The 26,341-nt window shown below is 38.7% G+C and overlaps 1 protein-coding gene, 1 long non-coding RNA gene and 1 other non-coding gene across 5 annotated transcripts in view; 1 reads left to right on the top strand and 2 right to left on the bottom strand.

The window, feature by feature from the left end:
* Positions 1-897: 897 nt before the first annotated feature.
* On the bottom strand, positions 898-991 carry TRNAI-UAU (transfer RNA isoleucine (anticodon UAU)). The gene is made up of 2 exons: positions 954-991; positions 898-933 (listed from the first exon to the last, which is right to left on the bottom strand). It is a non-coding gene; the product is annotated as a tRNA-Ile (tRNA).
* A 3,843-nt stretch (positions 992-4,834) lies between these two features.
* The window catches only part of HAAO (3-hydroxyanthranilate 3,4-dioxygenase), a 32,399-nt gene continuing 10,892 nt past the window's right edge, over positions 4,835-26,341 (top strand). The window contains exons 1-6 of the mRNA XM_040058955.2: positions 4,835-4,975; positions 8,948-9,026; positions 17,262-17,345; positions 18,961-19,067; positions 21,892-21,981; positions 22,708-22,751. Of these exons, the coding sequence (XP_039914889.1) occupies positions 4,896-4,975; positions 8,948-9,026; positions 17,262-17,345; positions 18,961-19,067; positions 21,892-21,981; positions 22,708-22,751 (484 nt within the window). The 5' untranslated portion in view covers positions 4,835-4,895. The remainder of the gene's footprint in view (positions 4,976-8,947; positions 9,027-17,261; positions 17,346-18,960; positions 19,068-21,891; positions 21,982-22,707; positions 22,752-26,341) is intronic.
* The window catches only part of LOC120750354 (uncharacterized), a 38,591-nt gene continuing 19,854 nt past the window's right edge, over positions 7,605-26,341 (bottom strand). For 2 of the 3 annotated variants that reach the window (XR_009207655.1, XR_005699952.2), the window contains 4 exons: positions 19,997-20,076; positions 18,368-18,567; positions 10,120-10,252; positions 7,605-8,845 (listed from right to left, as the gene is read on the bottom strand). This is a non-coding gene — a long non-coding RNA (uncharacterized LOC120750354). Of the gene's footprint in view, positions 8,846-10,119; positions 10,253-11,611; positions 11,761-18,367; positions 18,568-19,996; positions 20,077-26,341 lie in introns of all 3 variants that reach the window. The other variant, XR_005699953.2, reaches the window with a different exon arrangement.

Below are 26,341 nucleotides of genomic sequence, written 5' to 3'. Positions count from 1 at the left end.
CTCACTGCAAGCAAAAGGTGAATTTTATTAAATCCTTTGATACATTTCAAATGTCTCATGTTCACTTACCTGCTTCAGGGATTGCCAAACCATCATTGAAAGCAGTGAAGTTAATGCAAAATTCAGAGGGGACTAAGTGAGAACCAAAAGGCAGAAATTAAAAGCCTAAAAGTGGCACTTCAGGGAGTTAGTGCCTGCAGTACAGATAAAGGGCTGATATGGGCAATAGAGACACATGTGGCTGCATGATCTTGAGGTCCTCTTTGAACTTTTTGGTATAAACTGCACTGTGAAAGCAGCAGCCTAGATGTTAACACAGAAGGGAGCTCACAGGATCTGGGCCTCAACATCCAGGAAGCGTCCTCCAACCTTCTCCATTACAGAGATGCCCTTTTCCCATGGCCCTGCTGCCCTTCTTAAGTGGTGAAATCAGAAATCATTTGAAATATTTTCCTTCCTGCTACAGCGCATGCATTTGTTAGGCATCACCCGGGCAATGAGCAAAGTTACAAAGACTGTCACCACCAAAGGAGGAAAAATGGAGAGATGTTGTCACCATTAAGTTGCAGCAATAACACCGGTCGTGTGAAACAACACTGTATAAAATAGCCTTTATTTCCTGCAAGTTCTCACTCACAAGCAGCTCTGAGGAGGAACACGTTCGCCAGTGCGCAGAGACAGGATGCCCTGAATCCTGCCCCCCTCAGCAGGGACAATTCCCTGCGGGCACAGAGCGGCACCGAGGCGCTCCCGGCAGCAGCCGCTTTCCCCGGGCGCTCTCCAGCGGGCCCACGCTACCGCCAAGGCGGCACAATTTTTCCCCGCACTTTCGTCTTTCTCCTTCCGGAGCGCGGCCAAGTCCCAAAAAAAGCCCGTTCTCCCTCCCAAAAAGCTGTGTGCTCCAGGTGAGGCTCGAACTCACAACCTCGGCATTGCTCGGCTCCGTACTGCTGTATAAGTACCGCGCGCTAACCGATTGCGCCACTGGAGCCCTGACACCGACTCGTCCCGAACGGTTTATCAAGGGCTCGCCCGGCCCCGGCGGGGGAAGAATAGTGAACTGTTGCTTGCACCTCGCGTTTGGCGGCGGCCTGGGGCCGCCGCGGTTCCCTGTCGCGGCCGTGCTGCCCTGTTAGCGGCGCGGTGAAGGCACGAGGGACGCCGCACCGCTCGGGGAGGGCGGCGCCCGCGAGCAAGGGAGACCGAGCAAGGCCCGGACAAAGCCCTTCCGCCCCGGCCTCCCCGCGGAGAGGCGATGTGAGGGCGGCGGGAGAGCCCGGCCCCCTCGGCCGCCGGGGCGGGGCGGTGCTGGCAGGCGACGGGCGGCCGCGGCGCGGCCTGATCGCCCTCCGGCAGCGGCTCCCGCAGTTCCGTTCTCCAGGGACGAGGCAGGCGCAGCCCGGCCCCGGGTCGTGCGGGACCGAGCCTCCTGACGGTCTTCGGTAGAAGGCATTCGCCGCTAGGTCAGCGAAGTTCAGTCTCACGCACACGGGCAGCCGTGGGTGCTGATGCACCCTTGGTCATGCTCAGGAGCAGGCCGCGCCGAAAGTAACCAGTTCATGCCAGGGAACTAAATGATATCTGTGGCATCGCCGCTGTGTGCGACACGGGGGATGCCTGGCATTCTCAAAAAAAGTGTTTGTTCAACACTACGTGTGCATTTTTAAAGTATACATCCAATGTGGATTTATTCTGCAGTCAGGTTTGTCCTGCTTTATGTGGCAAAAATATGGTAAACATCATCATCATCAGATATTTAAGTCCAAGTGTGACTCCATTATCTCTTTTCCCCCATGATCCCCGTGGTAAATGAGCTGATACTATTTGAACGGAGAGGAGGCGCTTCTCACCAATAAGTTTTTTCTCCTGTTGATATTATTACAGTGGGCATTACCTAAAATATATTTCAGTGGTACACGCCATTGACAGGTGAAGCAGCATGCAATTGCTGTATGTGATCCTTGATGAGGGTGTCTGGCATGGAGAAGAGAACTGGCAGTTCATTTCTTGAGAGAAATTTTCCATCATCACACAGGTAGACCTATGGCATACCAGAAAACAGCAGCAGTCTTCATTACCCTTAACATCATTATGATAAAAAAATACCACACCAAAATTGCTGTGGGGGAAAAAAAGTACTATGGAGAGTGTAGTTTAAAAAGTGTATGACCAATATAAAGTAAAATATGTATGTATTTATATATGTTTAAAAAGTATATGACCAATGTAAAAATAAAAAGTATATGACTAAGCTAAATGCATGTATTTAGCTTGATTTTTTTTTTTTTTTTTTGTTAATGTCTTTCTGCACATGAACTTGTAAATTTAAGTCTCTAATAGGTCTGATGATTGAGGAAAGTAGAAAAATAGAGTGTTGTCTGTAATGCAGGTTTTTTTCAGTAAACCCTTTTTTTTTTCCCCTGTACCCTCAATGCAAAAAAAATAAGTATTTTCATGTAGTAGTTTTGTGCTTCAGTACTTTTGCACTTCTCTGGCAGCAAAAGGTTACACATTGAGTCCTTACCTTTACATAAAAGGAAGGATCAGGGCCAGAAGGGGGAACAGAAGCCCCAGGTGCTGGAATAGGCTTTGATGGATGTGAAGAGCCATTGTGAAGCAGACTAGCAAGTAAAACCCAGGCCCCAATCAGTTCTTGAGGTGTATGAGATGAACTTATTTACTTGAGTGTCACAGAGACTGCAACACTGGTTCTTTGCCTCTCCAACACATTTCACAGAAATAGAGTCCCATAGCCTTTCACACAATGCAGTTACCTGCATTTCTTAGCCCCACTGTTATATGCATGAAGTGGCAATTAACTTCATTTTTCAAAACCTACTGATTTTCAGAAGGCTGCAGAAAATGCTACCCTGTGATAATAGCCTCAGCCTTATATTAATGGTGAATTTTGTAGGTGAACTTTGTTTCCTCCTTGAGTAGGTTTAACTATCAGGTTTTCAGACCTCATACCAGCCACAAAATGGATTTATGAGCCTGCAACTGAGAAAGTTTTTTCTGCAGGTAATAGTACCTTGTATTCTGCCTGGTGGGGAAAAGTGGAGACTAGGGATTAGAACAGTGGTTGTGAACAAGAGCCCTGCAGTTAAAACTGGTACTTTAATACCATGACGAACAAGGATTGGCTCAATGAATTCCAGGATCTGTGTTTTTTTCCTGCTGTGACTCTGGAGATTCTCTTGGATTTCATGCCCAACAAACGGAGTCCTGCTCTGCAATACTAGTAACTAATGATGAGGGAGAGCTTTACAAAACCACAATCATTAACTACAGTGTCTGCACTTCTCCAGTCCTGCCCATCTGGGTCATAATCTTCTAAGTGAAAGTGCATTTTAAATAGAAGCTCTCTTTCCTTCACAGCTAAGTACAGAACTGCCAGCAGCCTACAGAACAAAAAGTACCAGAAATGTACCTGTCTGCAAGTTCGAAAACAGGCCTTATGGGTTTGCTGTGTGGTGGTGTCTCATCACAGCTGTTCTGTTGGTAGAAATTCCATGTTTTAAATAAATGATGTGGTGGTGGTGTTTTGTAATTGAATAAAATAATAAGTACTACTCTGGGCTTATTTCAGAGGAAATTACTGCCAGTCCCATTGTGATTGTATTAGTACAGCAGAACTATAATCTACATGTGGATTTTTTAATCCCAAAATTAATAGATTTTTTCCTGCTTTATAAATTACATAATGAGTTTAAACTAAACTGCAAAGAAGTGATAGAGATGAAGATAAAACAGTCATTTACAAATAATTGTTAAAAGTACAGTGTTAGTTCAAACTCACACTCCATTGCTTTCTTCTGGAAAATTACAAGAGTATGAATTAAAGAACTCCCAATTTTGTACTGCTCATCATGCTGAATTTTTAGGCATGTAGCTGCACTGCTTGTATGTGCAAGCCATGGAGAATGTACCACTCCCTTTTAACCAGATCATTTTATCACCTTATATCCATACACATTCACCCACTAAGCACAGTGTTGATAAAAGTGGAAGACTGAGATACGTCAAGAGCAAAGTGCTAAGATATTGTAATGTCTTGGGATTTTCTTGTTTACCCACTCATTCCATGTGTTTGGAGTCTGAAAAAATGTTTGTAGATGTCTTTATTAAAAAATATTGGAGGTGGCAGGGAAGAGAGGGAATGGTCCTATAGCAACTGTGTAGATCTTCAACAGAAACTTGTGAGGGAATAAAGACTAATAAAGATCTGGAAAGTCTGGTTCTTCTCAGTTTCTTGTTTGCCTGACAATTTGATGGCAATATGCTGCACTTTCCCAAAGGGCATCAGGGTCAGCTCTCCACAAGCCCTGCTACAACACTGGCAGAGCGAATCAAATTAAGAAGAGCATTTATGGACGGCTGCTCTTGGTCTTACAAACGCAGGAGACATCTGTATTTTGGCTACTTGGCAAAACAAGATCCCAGTATTTTCAAATAAATACACGTACCACAAACTTTCAGCCTTAGAATGTTGAAGGAAAGTTTCTATATTAGACTTGTAAGGAGTGAATGCCCCAGCCTCACCCATTTTTTCTGACTGTGTAACAAGGCCATTTTTTTAGAGAGGCAATGTACACACTCCAGCTGATGCAGTAAAGAGAATTAAGAAACCCCTTGTGGGCAAAACCCAGTCTCCAATAAAAATATGTATTTTAAAAACACTAGTCAATTATTAGCCAAGCTGCTGAAGCATTCGTTCTCTCTATGAAGTAACCTTTGGCTGATGGACCTGTCCCCTTTGACACTGAAGCTTGAAGACACCTCTCCTACCAGCCAATCCCCTGAGCACTGGGGTTGGAATCATGGGCAGTCTGCTCACGGAAAAAGCACTCTGCAAATTCTAATACCTCAGGCAAAAGTTTCTTAGGTGGTGGACCATGGAGCTTCTTGTGAATGTAAAAAAATGGATAGAAGAAAACAAAGCTGCCTTTTTACCACCTGTTTGCAACAAGCTTATGTAAGTAAATAAAGATTTTTATTTTTTTTACCAAGTTATTAGATATACAAATATTCCTAGCTATAAGAGGAAGGTGCAACCATAGTTCCTCTTAGGCTGCAGCCAGAGTGCTGTTCCAAAGAACAGAAAGTGAGTGAAATCTGATTTGCAATAGCTCAGCAGAAGCTGCAAAGATCAACTTGAATACAAGACACTTGCCTCAACTCAAAGTCACTTGTAGGCAGGGAGACTGAGTTAAGAGAATTTGTGTCAGGCTCTTTGACAACAAACTTCTAGAAATCAGAGGAGATGGCATCACATCCAAAACCAAATTACAACCTGACGTAGCTAAAGCTGCTGAGAATTATTCCAACATCACAGAGGAGCAAAAGCTGCAGGAGCAATCAAGATTAGAAGGATATATCACTGAAAAACAAGGAGGATCAGATTTCCAGGGCATTTCCAGATCTGTCAAGGCAGGAGGGTAGGGAATCTGAAGGGGCAACTTACAGCCTTTTAGAGTATTCTGAATGAGACAGCTAATATAAGGAAAAATTGTGGGCATTATGGAGTTGTATGTACACCATGCATATTCTCTGTGTCAAAGCTTGTGAACAAATTCCAATGTAAATTATCCAATGTCTGTCAAAATATTAATGAGGATTTCTTTTGTCAGTGAAGCTGAGGAGAAAATACTTTGTCTAAAACTCTGTATTGCAGAAAGCTTTCATTAGAAAGTATTCTCTCTAAAAAGTGACATAGACCCAGGTCTTATAAAGAAATTAAAAGCATTTTCTTAACTTTAATTTAAAAAAAAAAAAAAAACTTTCTTAACAATTTTAATCATTAAAAAAAAAAAAAAATCAAAAAATATGCCTCTTGCCCTCCCCTTAACTGCTATCTCCCATGAAAAGCTGAATGGGCAGTAATGTATCAGTGATATTAAATTTCCATTCACATGTGCAAGGGTTACTTTTCAAAGCAATGGTTACAAGACAAAGAAAAGGTAAAGAGTACATCATTACTGCCATATCTGTGTTGAAACTAGAGCTGTATGTAGAACTGAAAAATTCTGAAACTTGAATCACTACAAGTGTTCCCGTTTCTTTCATTTTCAAAATGGATTTAGGAAGCATTTTATGAAGAATATTCATTTCTGAAGTTTACCAGTGATAATGGGAAATTTTTAGTATTTTACATACATGGAATATTCATGTGTTTCTTTCCTTATCAGTATGATGAACCTTTTTTGTTTTTACTGCTCTGTTCTGTACTGCTTACTAGTAGTTCTGTGTAAGTCTTGGGTAAATCTGGAATGTGCCATCTGTCATAGATCTTTGCCCATAAACATTTTAAGAGGTGAAACAAGAAACTTTTGTTTTTTTTTTTGTCATAAAAACAAAATCCATTTTTCCAACATTGCTTTAGCCGATGTAGAAGGAGAGCAAAACCATCTACTGCATGGATTCTGAGTCTACCGCCACCTGCACCTGGTGCTACCTAAATGCTTTCAGGATTTTCCAAAAAGTTTTAGGTGATTTTTCCAAGAAGCAACTAATAGATTTTCAGCATTTTTTTGAAGGCTTAATCTTTTGCGTGCTGAGTAGAGATGTGTAAGGTAAGCTTCTCACTGTGTCCTACTGCCTCACTGGAAATTTAAGTAACTTAAAATCTTTTTTTCAAGGGAGAATTAACAGTTAAAAGCAGGTCTCTCAGCAAAGCAGTAGGGCTTTTGGTATGTGAAGTTATTACAGCTTTCAGGCTTTTATGACACTGTGTTCCATACATTTGAGAGGATCACAATTTTTAAATACCAGTTTGGGACTGCAGCACAAGACCTCAATTCCTGAATTACTGCCTATTCAGAGTTTTACCAAAGTCAAGAAGACAATACGTCTCATTAAATTGCAGCTCTGACATTGTATTTTAATGACACTATCTTGCAAGTTTAAATGCTTTTTAACCTCAACAATGAGGAATTAGTGCAAAATCAAACCCCTTGACACAGCTGATTTTTAAACGTACTTCTAAAGCTCTTCTGAGTTTAAAATATGATGCTTACCTAAAGGTAAGCTTACCTAAGTGTGGTCACTGACCATCTGATTCTTTGTAGTCTTACAATGTTTTTAAAGGGTTACCTGCTGGTACCATTTTCTCTATGTGGGTAAGAAGGGAAATGTAAGAGTCTAAAAAATTTAGTGGTCCATTAGTTAGCTCCTCATTCTAACAATAGTACAGTCAAGTAATTTTTTCATCCCTGAAACGTCTACAATACTCTTATCTGAATTTTGGCAGTCTTAACTGAAACCGATTTTCTTTGTTATGATCTTTCTCCTTAACTTAAAGCAATTATATTAAACAGATAACTTTATTTAGCAAGATGGACAAACTTACCTATTGGAGTTCCTGCTCATATTTCATAGCTGGAATCTTTTGATGGTGTCAGTATATATTTGTTAATGATTGAATGATTAACCCATAGCCTGTTTATTATATAAAGCCCAGGTAAATCTACAGAATAACAGAATTAATCATAGATTTGCCAAATTAAGAAGTCAAGCAGTAATTGTTTTAAAACAGTATTTTCATTTTTACTTAGTGAACTAATAGCAATATTGAATGTTTATTAAAAAAAATAACTCATCTGAACAGTAGACTACAAGATACCCACAGATTGCCTTTCTCTTACTTTATTCTTCAGGGTTGATTTTCATTTATTTCATTAATTATTATCTGTATTGCTGCTGTTTGCATCATCCTGCCCGACTTTAGTAGAAGTGTTCATTAATGCAGAAACATTGCAATGTGCTGTTGAAACTGAATATTAAATCCGTGTGGTACAAACAATTTGGATTTCAGTTCCTTACTTTATGATACAGATATGAAGCCCAGTGCTGTAAAATATACAGCTACCTATGGAGAGAACAGTAGATTCTAATTATTTAGTTTTATTTTACCAAATAATTTGTCACTGTTACTTGTTAGGTCTGCTTTACTAGTCCCCGGTGTGTTGGTCATTGTCATTTAAATACTCTTCACAGGAAAAGTGATAACGGTAGCAGATTGAATATGTATGTGCAACCACTCAGAACAGCTTCTCTCAACTGAGGTGTATGAGGTACTGACAGAGGGGCACGATGTTGTTCCCTGGGTTTCAGGAGAACATGGCCCTGCTGGTTCCATGTTACTGCCCAGAACCTCCTCATTGCAAAGCACAGGTTAACACACCTCAGTTCACTTGTCAAATAGCAGAAGAACAAATTTTGATTCACAGCCAACAGGCCTGGATTTTTTTAGCAAGGGAAAACCTGCTACCTTACTTTCTATTAGTGTGAATGGACTGATAGTTAATTAGGGTGATAGCCATTCCTTGTGACAGCTGAGAGGAATGCTCACTGGGGCTCTTAAGAAGGGTAGACTTAAGATATGGAATCTCCTTTTCTGAAATAGCCACAACCACGATGAAACCATTGTAATGTTGTTCCAGCTTAGCAAAACCAGTGTAAGCAGGACAGAAATTAGCTGGCAATTCCTACCATCGGTGTCCCTGGATATTCTACCAGTGGGGGGGGGGAGGGGGGAAGTATGTTTTTACCTTTATTAACTTTTAAGAGTTTTACCTTTACATAATCAGCTCGGGTTGAAAAGCCTTTTTTCTAGTCCCTGTCTCTTCAGTAACATTCTTTATCTTTTCAATTCAAAGCTCTTTTCACAGCTGGAAGCTATTGTTGACCCATTTTCATAGCTGGAGGCATTGAAACACCAGGAGGGAGGTAGTTGGCCTCAGGTCACCCAACAGGACAGTGTCAAACCAGAGAGATGCATCCAAAGTCTTACGAGTTCTTAGTGGCTGCTGCTTTTCACTCAATATTGTTTCATTGACTCGCTGCCCTAAAAGACAAAAAAAAAAAAAAAAAAAAAAAAACAAAAAACAAAAAAAACCCCAACACATCATGAATAGAGGTAGCGTCAAAATGTTGCTTTCTTTTCTAGGCATCGCTATCAATTAAATGTGATGTTTGTTGGAGGGCCAAATGAAAGGAAGGATTATCATATTGAAGAAGGAGAAGAGGTAACCTATATATTGTTTGTATTATTCTGATTTAATTTGTCTTTAATGATTAAACGCAGCTACTTTTGAAGCTATAGATTAGCAATGCCAGGCTCGGTGATGATGTATTTATTAGATCTATTCATAGGCTTTAACAGAATCATGCACCAGAACCATACATCATACATTTTGTTTGAAACAAGCGCATGAGATCAGATCTGTTTTGCTGTAATTCATTTCCAACTGGAAACCAGAGAAAATGTTCTGACACATCAGAGTGTCTCATTTCAACATTTTGGAACAGAACTTTAGGAAGGTAATGATATTTTTAAAGCAATATTTTGTTGCAGAGTAGTGATTTGTATTTCAAAAGTAACTTTGACATTCAAAAATCAAAAGTATTTTAATTCACTAGAAAACACATCTTTTGTGGACTTTGTGAAAATCATCAGCTTTTCAGCTTTCATTTGAATTTGGAAAGTTAAAGAGTAGAGTCTTTAAATATTTTTCAAATCATCTCCCTGTGCTCAAAGCCATTCCAGCTTTGAGTTGTGAGTAGCCGTTGTGCCGAGTGCAGCATAGAGGAAGAAAGAGTAGAAGCCTAACAAAATCGTAACAATTTACACCTTCTTTATTTACTGCCTTTTTTTCTTGGAATTATTTGCTTGTCCTGGGGACTTCACCACCGGCTATGAAAGAATCCTAAGGCAAAATGGTTACTGGAGGCCTGGAAGTAAGGGTGTCAGGATGGAGACAATTTGTCTTGCTTCCCAGCAGAATAATTTAACTTCATGTCATTCCAATGACATTTGGCAATGTAATTTTAAGTACCTTTGGAAACTCAAGCCTAAGCATCTGTATAGTTTAAGGCAGAAGTGGGTCAAATTTCAATAAATCCTTTTGAAGAAAGAAAAATTCATTTACTAATCATTGAATCATTTCTCCCCAGACCCACCCCAGCATTTCATAAGAGCCTTCACTGATTTCCTGTTCAAACTGTGCCGTGCAGGTGTGTGTCGTCCTTACAGATGCACAGCTCTGGAAGAGCAGATGCTGAGTTATCCCTGGGTGACTCCCACCTGTATTGGATTGTCACCACCATCTCCCAGCCCACCTGTGTCTGTTGGGCACAGGCACATCCATCACATGCCAGGTCACCAACACATTCCACTGTGTCCCTTCTCACGGACTGTGCAGGGAGAACTCTGGCAGCACCCAGGACCGTGCCATCAGGCTGCTTGAGATTCCTTAAAAGAAAAGTTAGGCTGATTTAATTTAACTTTTCCTTTTTTTCCTTATGTTGCAAGATGTTCCTGTATTTGTGAATAAATTGGCCTACCCCTTTATAAACTCTTTATATGACTTCTCAACAATATAAAAAATTAGCATATTTATAAAGGCAAAATTTTTAATTCACTGTTGCATACTGATGTTATTGCTAACTCAAGTGGAAACAAGGTTTTTTAGGTATCAGTACACACTCATTTACGTAGTAAGCTTCCCACAATTACTCAGAAGCCAAAAATGGAAACATAACAACCCTATCACATCGGCAAATTGGCAGTACACACATCAGAAGCATTATCAGTTATGTACCAGTTTAACATATGGGCCAATTTCATTCTGTTTTATAAAAGTACGTTATAGTTATTTTACCATATAGCATTTTACCATAGCTTTTTATTAGACACATTTGCACCTTCCTGTGATCGAACTTAGAACCATGTTTCTCATTAGAGAAGAGTTGTGGGGTAAAGAGCATCCTAGCAAAAGGGCATATTCCTAAATTAGAGCTGGGATTAAAAAAAAAACCACCATTCAAAGCCATGTGCAGCTCATTATTTTGTCAGAAAAAGGGTAATTTATAGTTCTGGGTGATAATTTGAAGACAGACTATATAGACGTACTGTCAGCAGGCCAAATCACGAATGTGAAAACCCACAAATCCTTCAGGCAAATCTAGCTGATGCTGTTCTACTGTGAGTATTCCAATAGCAAAGAAGGGTTGGTTTGGAGAGAAAGTTAAATTTAGGATTGTTTATATCTCCCCACTTGCTATCTTGTGCCTGTTATCACACAGTTTATGAAGTATGAAGTGTCCTGTGGAAAAACCTGCAGTTTACGGCAGCAAAAGGTTGGCACGCAGAGATAAGGGCTGAGGAGCACGCTCCCGCTCCCAAGCTGCTCTCTGCTGGTGCCATTAAGGTGCAGGTGTATCAGGAAAATTAGTTCTGGCTGGCTAATTAGGAGAGGGAAAAAAAAAAAAAAAAAAAAACAGAAGTTTGATCTGAACTTCCTTCAAAGCCTTTTAGAATTGTCTCCTGAACAGCCATTTAGGCTAAAATGACAGCTAGTCTAGCACAATTTCTTTCCTCCTCTCAACAAGCAGGCATTTCCTAAATAACTCTTGTATTTTGTTCCTTCTTAGTTTCCTCTATAGTGCTTCACTGCCTTCTTAAATTTCTGTGCACTACTTCTTTGCCACCTTTCTGCACAGAAAGGGTCTCATACCTGAGACACTGTTTCCCACTGGACAGGTTTTTAGAGAGAAAACTCAAGCTGCAGCTTACAAGAGGTAAACCACTCAGTCTTTGGCTGGAATTTACCTGGAGGTCATATTCATTCTTATTTGTAACGTTCCCTTTTGCTCCCTTCTCCATCAGATGAGAGACAGTCAGCAAACATCTACTCAGATGTTCTCTGCCTCTAAATCAGACTCATTCAGAATGAAACCATTGCTTGGGAAATGCATCATCTGTTGGAACATGGCAAAAAAAGTGCTGTGAGAATGGACCTATATATCTAACACTGTAGAGCTCTCTAGGAAGTGTTTGTGCTATGTAATGCGTTCTGAGGGTTTCAAATGAATGTTATTCTGATGTGCCTCATTTATCAAGAGAATTTTGGGTTCCGTGGACTAGTGACTACAATTCTTGAGTAGTAGACTTGGTGAGGCCAGTTAAAGTTTCTGTGGCAGCCCTGACATGGTCACAGAATCGCAGAATCACTGAGGTTGGAAAATGCTTCCAAGATCGGTTGAGTCCAACTGTTGACTGAACATGACCTTGTCAACTAGACCATGGCACTGAATATCATGTCTAGTTGTTTCTGAACACCTCCAGGAATGATGACTCCACCACCTCCCTGGGCAGCCATTTTAATGCCTGACAACCCTTTCCATGAAGAAATTATTTCTGCTGTCCAAGCCAAGCCTCCCCTGGCACAGCTTGAGGATATCCTCTTGTGCTCAACCCCCCACAGCTATGGGGTAGCAGCTACCAGTGAAGAACATATACAGTTTGATATGTTCTCAGTGTATCTTTGTCTTGGATTTTTCATCATACCATAGCATTTGTGACAAAGAAGAGTTTCAGTGTTAACATAGCCTACAGGCTTCACGGTGTATTTACTGCATTTTCACTTACTTGTAAAGCCTGAGGGTAGGAAAAAAACCCACACCTTTTTGCAAAGAAATAAGTGAAAACTCAAGGGGACCATACATTCTGGAGAAAGTTAATGAGAGAGAAACCCCACAATCATAACAAAGCCTAGCTCTAGTAAAAGAATTTCAGAATTTATTTACTGCATTGTGTGGGCTGCTTTGGGGGAAAGTGAGATATGCTAACAGCTAAATCCAGGATCACAAAAGTAGTTAGGCTCTATCTCTTTACCCACCTCAGTCCACCACTTACAGACAATGAATCTGAACTGACTTTGGTTTAGCTGAGTTTGATGTCTTAACAATTTGCGCTCTGATGGCTTAACAAATTGAGTCTGTATAAAACAGTGCAGTTCCATGTAGAAAAATTCAAATCAGCCTTTCATCTATCACCTGCAACACATTTGCATTGGCACAAACCCCACTCAGATTTAGAAGTCCCACTTCTCATTGTGTTGTATTTTACCCTAGGTTTCTGCTCTCAGCATCTAGGTTGTTTCCTATGGATAGAGCCACCTAATTATTGGCACAGCCCCACAGACCAAAGCCCTCATACTGCAGTCCTAGAGAAGTCTCAGAGCAGGAGTTCCTCCTCCTTGTATCATCTTGGTGAATCTCCTCAGCTTCATCTAGCACATTTTCATGGTCTGATTGAGATATAACTTCATGCTTTGAAACATGATACAGGTTTGAGGTCCTGTCTGCCACAACTCATCTGAATTTTCTGACCTGAGTTTTGATTTCTCTTTCTCTCCCACTCACACAGACACCACAAGTAAGACTTGGCTCCAGTTTTTGACAGATTATCTGCTTAAATGAAGCCTGACCCCTTCTAGTGTATGCTGCTCTCCAGTCAACATGCTTTTGAGAAACTCTCCCCTATCGTATCAATTTTCCCTTTGCATTTTATAAGGATAGTGGATGTCTGAAAACAAGGGGAAAGTGGGGCTAGGTGAGCATTCCCATAGGTTGTTTTGTGTTGCTTGTATCCCAAATAAATCTGAGAACCTGAATCACAATGAAGCAAGAGAAACATTTTTTGCTTCTTTACATTTAAAACCCCTCACATTTATCTGGTAAAGACTCTAGGAATATTTTTATAAGAAACAAAGCTCCTATTAAAATGTAATAAGAATGATGATCCTTTTTCATCAGAATGAGATTGTGTTTTTAGAAATAATTTTGCTGCATAATATTGTTGGGATGAGTTTTGGCTAGTATTCAGGTTTCACAGATGACACGTAAATGAGCAGAGGGAAATAAAACAAAACAAAACAAATCACACCAAAAGCCCTCAACATAGTTTTCTCTACCTTCCTCATCTATTTGTCTTGTAGACTTCTGATGGCTGAAAAAACCTTGTGATGAGAAAGGGAGAAAATTGTTATTCTGTACTCAAATAGATCAGTCACCACTGATGTCTGGAGGACAGGCAGGCTCTACTCCCACATCAGAATATGATTTGCTCTGCAAATTAATTTAGTACTTAGCCATATGACAAGCCATACAAGCCAGGATATACTGAGTGAGAGCCTAATCCCAGAAGTGGCTGAGCCATCCCAAATTCCACTTTTAGATGCAGTCAGTGCTCAAAGTATCCTGCTAATTACAGGCCTCTTTAGAGGTCTGTAAATAACCTGTCAGTTCTCAAAGCCCTCATGGAGCTCTGGGTTTCTGTGTCTAGGCAGAGTTTGATATCAAAGGTGGATCCAAATTAAATTACATAGACTGCTGTACATAAAGTAAAATAGACTTGGGGATTTTTTTTATTTATTCAATGCAGACTAATTACAAATCCTATATTCTTCCACTACTAGATTCTTTCTTTACTCTGCAAGGATACACATACCTGGATGAAAGAGCAATTCTCACCATGATAATATAGTGAGAATGTTAATGCCCTTTCTAAGGTAGTATTCACATGTACTACTTTGTTGAAATTTCTGTCAAGACAAGCAGCTTCAGCAATGCTTCCACTGATGGCAACAGTGAATTCCTACCTCTGTGCATCTCCTCCTCTTGCCTCCAGAAATGCCAGCCTAATTTATTCTATGAGTATTCATAATTGAATGAAATATCCCTGTACAGATTTGAGAGTGATTCAGCACGCTGCCTTCCCCTGCAGGCGTAATACTAACAGGTTTGAAGCCTGATCAAAAAGGGTGAAACAGACTAAGGAAGAAGGATGTATTTCTCCTACAGCAAAGAAAAATTAAGGAAAATCAAATTAATAATAATAATTAAAAAAAAAAAAACAACCTCTCAGTCTTAAAGTATTTTCATTTGAGTTTCATAGGTTTATCTGCAGTTTTTATGATCACATTGAGCAGTGTTATGAAATAATGTTACTCTCGGGGCCAAGAAGCACTTCTAGGTGGCCCATAACTTCTAGAGGTAAGGTGAGCATTAATAAAGAGGTGTTTTTAGTATAACCATAATGAGAAGATATCACATAGTAAGCGGAAGACTAAACAAAATGCTGGTCTGGAAAAGCAGAAGAAAGGAAGAAGATACAATAATAAACAAATAAGCACGTTTAGTAACAAAGGATAAAAAGAATGGCGAACAAACTTTGTTTCTTTCTTGAAACAGTTTTTTCACCTAGAAAGACAAAATTCATGCCCAATTGTGAGCCATTATGCAGTAGCAATATACAAATCTAGACTTTTCTACAATATATATGTATATATATATTTCACACAACAAGAGGCCTTGTCATTAATAAGATGTTAATAGGGAGAAATATTGTGCATTTCCTCAGTTTTTAGTACTGCTGGGGAGAATGGATACTAGATTATTCCAGTAAGAAAAGTACAGCTGGGAAAGCTCATATTTTCAAGTGGTCTGAACTCTATTGGCTTAAAATCCTATCTATGTAGGCATATATACTTGTGCATATATATACTAATACATCCAAATTTTCTAGGTTTTATAGAAAGGTAATATTTAAATTCAGTCAGAAAAACTCTTTCATTGGCAATATGTCATTCGTCCCCTCCCACTGCAAAGCAATTCTTTTAATTCATAACTTACTGTTTATAATCTTTCCTTATGACTGTGATGCTTCACCTCTGAACTGATATCCACTCTCATGTTTCTTATTTCCAGAAAGGTTGCTTTGCTACATGATTCATGTCAGAAGCAGGATAAACTCTGCCTCAGTTGCCCTTTTCCTCACCTACATCTCTTGTGCATGTGTTCAGTAACAGCTGCCCCAGAAGCTGCAGGGGAAATAACACCCACAGCTGGCGTGACAATCCATCTAGGTCATACTAGATCATCACCATTCTTAGATTAATCTTCTGTCAACTGGAGGAGAGGTCATTTCCCACTCAGATCACTCTCTGTCCTGCAGGAAGCAGTTGGCCCTGCCTAATGGAAGGAGGGCTGCTGTAGTGTTGGGTGCTGCCCTTCAGAAATACCAAAGGAGGCCAGAGCAAAAGAACACAGTGAAATGGACTGCAATGAGGATAAGTAGCCTGGCACTGTGGCCTTCTGGACAAGACGAGCTATAATTTATCTGTAGTGATGTCCCTGGCACAAGGTGAACTTTTCACTCATGTAAAAGCGCTCAGCGTGAGCTTTTTTCCAGTGTATCTTCAGTTCTCTCTGTTGTTTTGTTCCCATTCTTTCTCATGTTCACAGAGGTGTTTCTTCAGTTCCAGGGAGCATGAATTAATATTTCAAAACTCTTTCAGAAATAGTACTGATTAAAAAATTGATTAAGCTTTTCTAATGTTGGAAAGAGTTCAATTGACGGGGTTTTGCATGCTTCACTGGTTTCTTCTTTCCCCTATTTATTTTTCATTTTGATGAAATTGTAGTGACTTGTAATAATCCCTTACTATAAATAAGGGATTTTTTCAATTATAGTTCTAACTTTAAATCATGTTTCAGACTACTTCAACTGCACTAGCACTCTGATTTCTAGATGTGGTGAAGTGGTGAAGAGAACCTGGAAATCATGGCGGAAGTAACTTTTAGAAACATGATTGCTCTGCACTACATAAAAAAATAGGGGAACGTGCTCATTATTTCAGGTCAAGGATACAGGTCTGTTTACAGATCATAGCATAGTTCTGTCATGAAATATGAGGACCTGAGCATCAGAGCCCCCAAAAAGCAGAGCTGGTTTTATTCTCAAAACAGCCATGGAAAGGTCTCCAAAGACAGAATTTTGGATTCAGTGGTTGTGCCCTTATACACACTTAGAATGTAACCCTTTTTCATACACAATGGGAAGAGCAGCAGCTGTTGCTGGATGTGAGGGAATTCACAAAAGTAAAGCAGAACAGCTTCCAAATGGGCAGTTCTTCCCAAATGAGAAAGCCCCATTAAAAGAATTGAAAAAGTACACCAGAAAAACTGTGTGTGCATATTTGGAGCTTATTTGGAAAATTAAAATTTAATTTGATTGATTAAATACCCTGCTACATCTGAAATGAAGCTTTCTATATTGCGTAATTAATGTACGCTTGAACTGTAATGTTGAGCCCTCCAAAAAGTAATTCCAAGGGTAAAACCAGGACAGTGGAACTCCACCAGGTCCAGAGGATAGCTCTAAGTGCAGTTACAGACCCCTTGGATAGATTGTTAATTCTTAGCAAGATAATAGAAATAATACATCTTCTGTAACATCTTTAAAATAATTTATTTCTATAATTAGATTTTAGAAGCCTGTCATTGTTAGAAAAAAAATCTGCAAATACTTGCAACTGCAAATTGAATGTATTTATACATGTATTCTTTGTATAGAGAACATAAAGTACAGAATGTTTTGGAGTAGCTGCCTTAATGCAATTTTCGTATTTCTTCAGCTTTTTTACCAGGTTCAAGGAGATATGTGTTTGAAGATAATTGAAAAAGGGAAACAAAAAGACGTTGTCATCCGAGAAGGGGAGGTAAAGCAGGATTGTTTTTTTCTGTTACAGTTGTACATAAGTATGTTAAATGAATGTTTTATGTGTTATTTAGAAACCAATTTATCCCTGCTGTGCAAGAGATGGCACCAGGATTTATTTAAAAAAAAAAAAAAAAAAAAAAAAAGCTTGAATGGAGTATAGAAAATTTCAAGTAAATAATAGAAAACTACAATACACTGTGTTCAACATTTGACTGTTTCAATAGCAGATAAAAATCCCTCTGAGTATCTGTGGTACCTATTCAAATAGTCAAGAACATGCTGAGAGAAGTTCTTACTCCCCTGCATTGCATGGGATCTGCCATTTGAATTCAGTTTGATCTTTTATTTACACCTTTCCAGGTACACACCTCTCACCCACCCACACACACCATTAAACAAACTGCCTAAACTGAGGAATTTAAATGATTCATGTATTTTCAGCCTTCTTTAGTCCTCACAGCTAGCCTTTCCAACCATCACAGTAGGACAGCTTTAAAAGAGCTGTTTGTGAATAAAATGTATCTGATTTTTCCTTATAGTAGTACACTTGCTAAACCATAGATTGCAGTGCTTTTACTGAGAGCATGAATAGATACTGGCTGTTACTACGAGTTAGATGTACTACAATTGCCGCTCATGGTTATTGACACAAGCTTGGACTGCACTCAGGTCTTTGAAAGGATTATTAGGTCTAGTGGAGACAGCCTTTAAAACGGAGGACATGTTAAACTCAATAGTATGATGTCACTGAAAGCATTACCACTTTTTCAGTGACGAAACAGAACCACATTTCTCAGCAACAAGGTTCTGGTATTACACTTCACACCGGAGGAGCACACACAGCTGGGATCTGGGCATGTAAGAGAAGCACTAATGAAAAGGAGCACACAATACTTGGTGGAAAGACTGACACTAGAACTTCTGAGGCACCATCCTTAGCTCTGTTTTGTAGGCAGAGAAACTGAAATGACTGCCCAGCCTTAGGAAAGACATCTGCACTGGTGAATGATACAGACTTACCAACTTGCTGCACACGTAGTTGCTAGGAAAGGGTTGATTCTCAAGCTTCAGAAACAGACTTCTCTTAACCAGATGTTGCCTATTCACTTTGTCACTTGCATGAGTAAATAGCCCCTCAGATTTGTTAATTATTTCCGGAGAGAATGACACTCTTCATCGTGCAATCAAAGGTGCTCACTGTGTTGGGACGATACCTGTGGCTGATTAGACATTTTATTGAGCAGAAAAAAAACCTGCTTTTTTTTATTTCCATTTCAATTACTCAGAAATTGCAGTAAGTTTATAAATTTCAGATAAGCAATTGGTTAGATTGTCATTTCAATTGTATGTAGCAATGATGATCAAACCAGGAGGAGAGAAGTTGACTGCCATCAAGGCAGTGCTGATTGCAGTCATGGTGTCATCATTCACAGAGAAAGCAAGAGACAGTGTTTGTAGGGCTGTGGGTACCACAGTGGGTGCAGCTGCAAAGGAGCAATGCAAAGGAGAAGTGGGGCAAGGAGCAGCAGATTTTACAGGTTGAGGGGCAGGAAAAGGACAGTGCAAAAAACAAAGACTTCCTGACACTGCTGCTTTCTGATTTCTTTTAACAGATGTTCCTGCTACCTGCCAGGATACCTCATTCTCCTCAGAGATACGAAAACACTGTGGGTCTTGTGGTTGAGAGGGAAAGATTAAAAACTGAAATTGATGGGCTAAGGTGAAGTATAAACTATTCACTAATCTGTCAGAATTCATAATATAAACTAATTTCTCATATCAATACAATGCTGTGTTTTAATTTCCTCATAATTTATCAGATTCATCCTGGCAGTTTTGTACTAATTCTATCCACACATCTATTTATCTATACACACATAAACAGATATGTCATTTAGCGTTTGCTTTAGTTAAACAAGGACCATCATGAAATTTCTTAAATACATGTTATGGTTATGGCAATCTATTTATGTACTACCTACTGCTATTGCCTTAAGTTTTAGAAAAGATCTCAGAGCTCTCTAACAACCAAAATAAAAAAGACTTAAAATCTGTTCTGGCAAGCAGAATATTAATTCCTTTGTAAGCACTGAAAGCAAAAAGATGAAGAGCAGCTTTCTTGTCAATTGTGTGGGAAGCTGGAAACAAAATCAATTTTTTCACCAATAGTCCCTCTACATTGTACAAACTTCTGCCTAGGTTTTATTGCCTTTTGAGAAAAACATCTTCATGTGAGTGAGTGGTTTGCTTTGTATTCTAGAGAGAGCAGGACTAAGCTTTGTCTTGTGTCCATACAGAATTCACAAGTCTAAGAGGGAAAGTCACAACCGTATAACATTAGCCAATCTAGAAAAGCTGTCTAGAGATGACAGACCAAGCAGAATTTATAGCTGTTCATATAAACCATACAGATTTAAAACTGCAGTGATAAAAGTGCTGCTCCTGTCCTTTCATCTACAGTTTTGATTGTTCCATGGGCAATGTCAGAGCAGGAAGATTGCAAGTATGCAGAACTAGAATGACATACTTTTTCATTCAAAGAGAAAAGGCTACAGAAAGAAACTAAGAAAGGGGCCATTCAAGAAAAAAACCCCACATGATTAAATTCCCGGCTAAAAACAACTCCAATTCATTTAAAGTACTGCTTACCTATGCACTCGTCTCTTTTTTTTCCTTCATTGCAGATCTGTAGATTGTGTGGATTTACATAATTTAAAAGATACTTTGATCTAGGAAGAAAAAAAAAGCCAGTGATTTAGATAAAAAAAAGTTTATTATTAATGTAAAAAAGGAAATAATAAATTAAAGTAAACTTTAGCATAAAACAATCTACCATGTGAAGTCTGTGAATGGTATGAGAGAGAAGAATACTTATTTAGGGACCTAGGCTGATCTAGAGATCTACTCCAGTATAGAGTATATGCTCATTGGGAGGAGCTAAACTAAAAGCTACCTTATGCTTGCAGGTGTAGATTAACACATGCTCAATTCAAAATATCTAATCAGATGCCTGAAAATAAATCAGAGGTTTTTAGTGCCCTTGTTTTCACACTGATGTGATGAATAAAGACATTTGAAGTTTTGGAACTGAACAATCTTGTCATGCTTTTAAACCTGCATTCCCTCTGTGTGCTCCTGGGAGAGAGGAGAATTTACAGCCAGAACCTCTGTTGTTCCCATACTTATTTCAATACCAGCCACCTGCAGCAAGACTGCACAAGAGGAAATCATAATGCACGTTGAAGTATGCTGACTCAAGGTCTAATACAAGGTGTTACTGTTCCATTATTTGTCATGTCTACCAACCTTAGTCATAAATCAGAGCCCCTAGTGTGCTGATTACTGCACAAGTGAAGAATAAGTAGCCTGCCCCAGTGTTCCAGCCTAAGTAATGATTTACATGTCTTCTGCTGTGAGAAAAATGATCTAGCTAATCTTAATTCTATGCCAAATAGGTACAAAACCAAATAAGTTTGATGTTAGTCATAATGCTGGATACTTTGTACCAAACAAGACATTTTTAGCATCTCCCTTCTCTGTAGATTGTCTGTGTTCAGAATTGTTCTGGCAGCACAGCTCTTTCTATATTGGAGGTATAGATACTGTTACTCTCTTCAGTGAATCCTCTTTTTGCAAAACTTGAGAAGCCCAGGAGCTCTTAAAAAAATTTTGGACAATATTTGTATAGATAGATAAGACAGATATGAACATACAAATATGCACAGGATAATTACATAAGTTTCCTCTTCAGATACACATTCCATTAACTTTAACCTAGAAGACACACGGGACCTTTTTAAAAAACTTTGACAATATGAGTGGCAGGGCTGGAGCATCATTCCTTGCCAGTCCATGCAATCTTTTAAAAATCTGAGTGTAAATTCTGTATTTGCCATTCCACAGATTGATTCCATACAGCAACCTTGACTGGTTGACCTCACCAAAATATATTTATTTGTTAATACAAAAAATTAATGCAAGTGAAGCACTAAATTCCTCTTCAGAGGTGTGACTCCAACACTTCCCAAAACTGTGTAGCTGAAAACCATCTATTTTTTCACAAAAAAGTCCATAAGCCACCTTGTTTTCTTATCAGCCCATGCATGGGCATTAAGCAAGCTGACTCTATCAAATGAGGGTATTTAGGCCATAGCTGCATGGAAGCAGTTTCTGGAAATGGTATTTGGATCCAGGTATTTTTTCAGTAATTACATCCAAGGTCAGAGTTATTGGTCACAAGAGATTATGGCAGCAATCATCTCCAGGATGAAATCAAGAAAGGTTACTGAAGGAATTAGGTGACTTATTTGTGATTGATCAACAGAACTACAAGGCACTCCACAGAAGTTTGAGCACCCCACCCACCAAGTCACCTAACCAGGGAAGCAGAAAGCTTTCCCAAATAACCATTCCTCAGAATGAAGTACACCAGACTTGACAAAAGTTGCTCTTACACAACATCAGGTATCTATTTTCTTCAAAAGACTGAAACTGTATGATCAGTTATGTGCTAAAAAGATTGACTAATGTGTTTACTTTATCAGATACTATGTTGGAGAATCAACTAATGTCCTCTTCGAAAAATGGTTTCACTGTGAAGATCTCGGCACTCAACTTATACCAATAATTCAAGAGTAAGCTTGCCTTTTCCTTTGTAAATTAAATATATATATATATAAAAATATATATATACATATATATATAGTAGATCCTTGTCAGTCTTTGGCTTATGTCATTAATTTGTTATTTATGCTGCATTTTACATAGACTTGTTAAAAGTTAATTGCTGCTCTATAAATTTTTAATCATGTCTTGTATGCCCCAAATTCATCAAATCAAATTTCAAAAAATGAGAAATCAAGTATTTTGCATCTTAAACACACGTTTTTGAACCAGTTAACTTAGTAGCACACTGCTTCTAAGTGCAAAAAGAATTGAGTGAAAAATTAACACTGATTAAATGCTAGGTTATCAAGGTAAAGCACTAAACTGCTTTAAGGCTTCTTTCACTCTTGCTTTAATCTAAATTATTTTAAGTGATATTATTTATGCATGATCAGGATTGTGGTAAATTTGGTAGAGAGCTACTTTCTAGGAAACGTGAATGTCATTAACTAATCAGTTTGTTAAATGGTTACTAAAGGTGAACAAGGAAAGTGTTTAGTGACATTAATCTTGTAGGACTTTCAGACAAATCCTCTGTCAGTAAAATAGGTATAGTCTTGCATACATGTGATAGCAGCTGAGGATTTGGCACATCCATTATCAGCACAAAACTTACTGGCCAATATTACTGCCTAGTCTTTGTTAACCTACAGAACATGACTTTTTTACTTCTGTTTAAATGTTCATTATTTCAGGTTTTTCAATTCAAGGCAATATAAAACTGGAAAACCAAACCCAGGTAATGCAAATTAGTTTCAGAATTAGAACAATTGCTGATTGAAGAGCAATGATTCTCACCGCATAAAATAAGTACCTGTTTTTCTTTCTGATTGTTTAAATTAAACTTACTTTGGGAAGTAATTCCTTTCATTACCCCAACCACAAGGAAATTCCATATACACGATTATCAACAGCATCTTGTTTGGTCATGTGATGCCATCCTAACCATCTACCAGGTAACTATACTAGTGTGAAATGCTAGTATCTCTATCCTTCCATGCCTTTCATGTCTTACACTACCAAAATTTCACTTCTGAGAGCCCATAATGAGATTTTTGCAAGTAGAATTAATACACTTTATACCTACTTGTACTCCTTTACATATAACTATACGCTGCGATCTACTCCTGGGAAACCTGGAGAAAGCCAGATGTTTTTAGTTCCCATGGGGTCTGATCTGTTTAACATTTTATTTCCATGCTGTCTTGCCACATTTTTTATTTTGTCTCTGTTGTGGGTAGTGACTGCAAATTCCACACTGGAACAGATACTTCAGTTGTAACTCCACCTAAATCTGTCAAAGAGATACACAGAACAGAGAAAGGGACTTCTAGAAAGCAAAGTTATTAGTTTTAGCTTTAGGAGTCAGATCTCTCAAACATGATGGTTGCTTTCTGCATGGCAACAAAAGCCTCAGTTGCAAGAATATTGCAGCAGCACCTTCAGTGGGAAACTTGTTTTGCTGAAATCTTACAATCCTGCTGGCCCGCAGCTTTACAAGAGCACCCAGCATGTGCATGATCCATTGCTATTGATTAACATAAACTATGCCCCAAATACCACCCTTGTGTCTTGATTATGTACAGAAGACCATACTATACAACCATTTCTGTATCTGCAGGAACAGGCTCTATAGACTATTTGGAAGTGTTTTAGTTAGGTGCAGCCTGGTCAGTTCTCCTGCAATAACTACCTGGAAAGTCTCCATGACATTGCCAAGTTCTTAATTGACACATGGAAAATCATCATAAGAACAGCAGAAGCTGCCTGTGTAATCTCCAGGAGAGCCTGAGATTCCTTCCAGGAGAGTTCCTACGCCAGTTAGCCAAATGCTAACCAGTTCAGTCAATCCCACTGCTCAGCTAGGTTTGCTCTTTCAAATCTCTCTGCTGTCTCATCTGTGCTGGCAACTGAGGGACATCCTGCACCAACCAAGAAAAGTATGTGTGGCTCAGGTGCACTGCACCCAGCTGTGCTACTCTTGACCTCATGACCAGCTTGAATATCATCCTCCAGTCACACTCAAAACGTGAATTCCATAGCTCTTGTCACAAGAGAAATTTTAGTTTCCTCTCTCTAAAAGGTTTTTGGAAGCAGCTGTCCTTAATCTCCACATCAATTCCTAAATATCTTAAGATGATTGTTATGAATTACTCTAAGAAAGACAAAAGTTCCAGTGAAATGTTATTTCCACATCTATCCCATTTCTCAGTGATAGTCTCCGTTAAAAAGTCACTGTCTGCCATCTCAGTCAATAACAGAACAAAGCTCTTACTCAAATCCTTAAATTGGGTCAAGTGGTTTCTTTTTTTTTTTTTTTTTTTTTTTTTGCATGAACATCAAAATTTAAAAAATAATTAACTACAACATTGTCACTAACGTGAAGTAAAGAGAAAAATCTCCTTTATGGGGTAGCAACCTTAAAGCCCTTGCAATTAGAAAATGGTAAAGCCGTCAGAAACCCTGCCTGAAAACTTTGCTGCTGAACCCTCTTTAGGCATTGGTTCTTTGATGGACAGGGGAATATGATTCTCCGTGTTTCTTATAAATAAAGAATTGGGGTTCTCTCCAAGATCTTACTTTTATTTCTATGCACTATCAAAATCTGTTTTAGTCTGAGCATGTCACCTATGTTTGGGTTTTGGTGTTTTGTTTGAGGGTTATTTTTGCACAGAATGTGTGAGGGCTAGGTAGCACACATACTGCCTCACTGTGTGTTCATACAATGCTTAGCAGAGGAAATATAATTTCAGATAAAGCCTCTAGATGCTGCTGTAATAAAAAAAATACCGTCACACATAGTATCCTTCTTCAATAGTGATTTCCAAGCAGCATCCCTCACCAGGCTAAGAGTTTAAATGCCAGTAACAAATTCACAATATCAGGGTAGAAACAAAATAACATTAAAAATTTATATAGTTAATATTTTTGCAGTAGATTAAAGCTAAAAAACCAAAACTGATAATCAATCAGAAGCTACAATATATCCCAACACCTTTTTTTTTTTAAACAAGTAATTCTAAGAAACTGTTATTGATAAATCCAGTACAGAAGCTCTTTTCTTGTAATTTACCTGACAGGTTTTCAGCCTGGGGAAGAGCTCCCTTTTTCCAATTTTCAAGTTTTGTGGACAATAACTCGTCCAACATCTCAGTGATATCTTTTCCATGAGGAAAATACTCCACATTTTTAGTTACAAAATTTTTAGTTTATAGGTCCTGTAACTGTCAGTGAGACTGACAGTGTTAAAAACAAACAAACAAACAGTTTGACTGAGGTAGAAGTAAGCTGGTAATATGTTCACTCTGAAGGCATACTCAGCTGATACAAAAAGAATGCTTTGTATTTATTCCTTCAGCATCTATCTTTTCTTTTTTCTTCTAAGAAGTGGAGTTCAGCAACCAGCATGACATTTGTAACATATAACAAGCTGCCATCAGTTGCCATGAATGTTTCACTCAATACATAACTCAACATCATTTGAGCAGGCTTATGCAGAGGATGGAGTTTCAGCCTTTTTTTTTCTTTCTTTTTTTTTTTTTTCTCTTCTGAAAATCCAGAATCACCTGAATTTAAAAGTGCCAGCTGAAGCACTCTCAGGTTCCTCTCTACATAAGCCTGAACTAGCACTTTACCTTCCTAGAGAGAAATGGAATAAAATTGAGGAAAAACATCTTCAAAGAAATTCTTGATTGCAGCTCACTCATACAGAAAAGCTGTAAATGGAATCAATCAAGCTCCAATAACTTCTAAAAAAACACCACATTAAAAAAAAAAAAAAAATCCCAACCTAAATCCAGACCTTTCCTTGATTTATTTATGGTTTCTGGCTTAGCCAATAGTAGGGAAAGTCCCTCTGAAAGCAGAGGGAATAAAAATATATTGAAAGCAATCAAAATATATGAAGGCACCACAGAAGAGGGACTCAAATACCATCAGGAAAAATATAATCAGAAATACATATTGCATGCAGTCCTTACTTTAGGCATCCTCCCTGGAACTGTATTGTGGTTTATTACTGGGCTCTTTTGTTTCCACGTGCAGAAATAAAGTGTGAGAGTACTCTCCCCTTTTTTATCAAAAAGAGTGACTATGTTAAGGATATAGGCTATATGGGGACCTCTCAAGAGGTGTTGATTTGTGTTACTTTTCATATTTTTTGACATGAGGAATCATAGTTATCAAAACAAGCCTTGCTCCTTTCAGTTGAATCAGCCTGAGAGCAAGATTATCCCAATGTATCTATTTGATCCCACTTTTCTTGTCAGAAGGACAAGAGACAGTTCAGACAGAGAAACCTTGATTCTAATAAATAATGATGGCTATATA

The sequence above is a fragment of the Hirundo rustica genome, chromosome 3 (genome assembly GCF_015227805.2).
Source record: "Hirundo rustica isolate bHirRus1 chromosome 3, bHirRus1.pri.v3, whole genome shotgun sequence".
Taxonomy (NCBI): domain Eukaryota; kingdom Metazoa; phylum Chordata; class Aves; order Passeriformes; family Hirundinidae; genus Hirundo; species Hirundo rustica.
The sequence above is the reverse complement of the archived record's forward strand: the minus strand, read 5'-3'. Positions and strand labels throughout refer to the sequence as shown.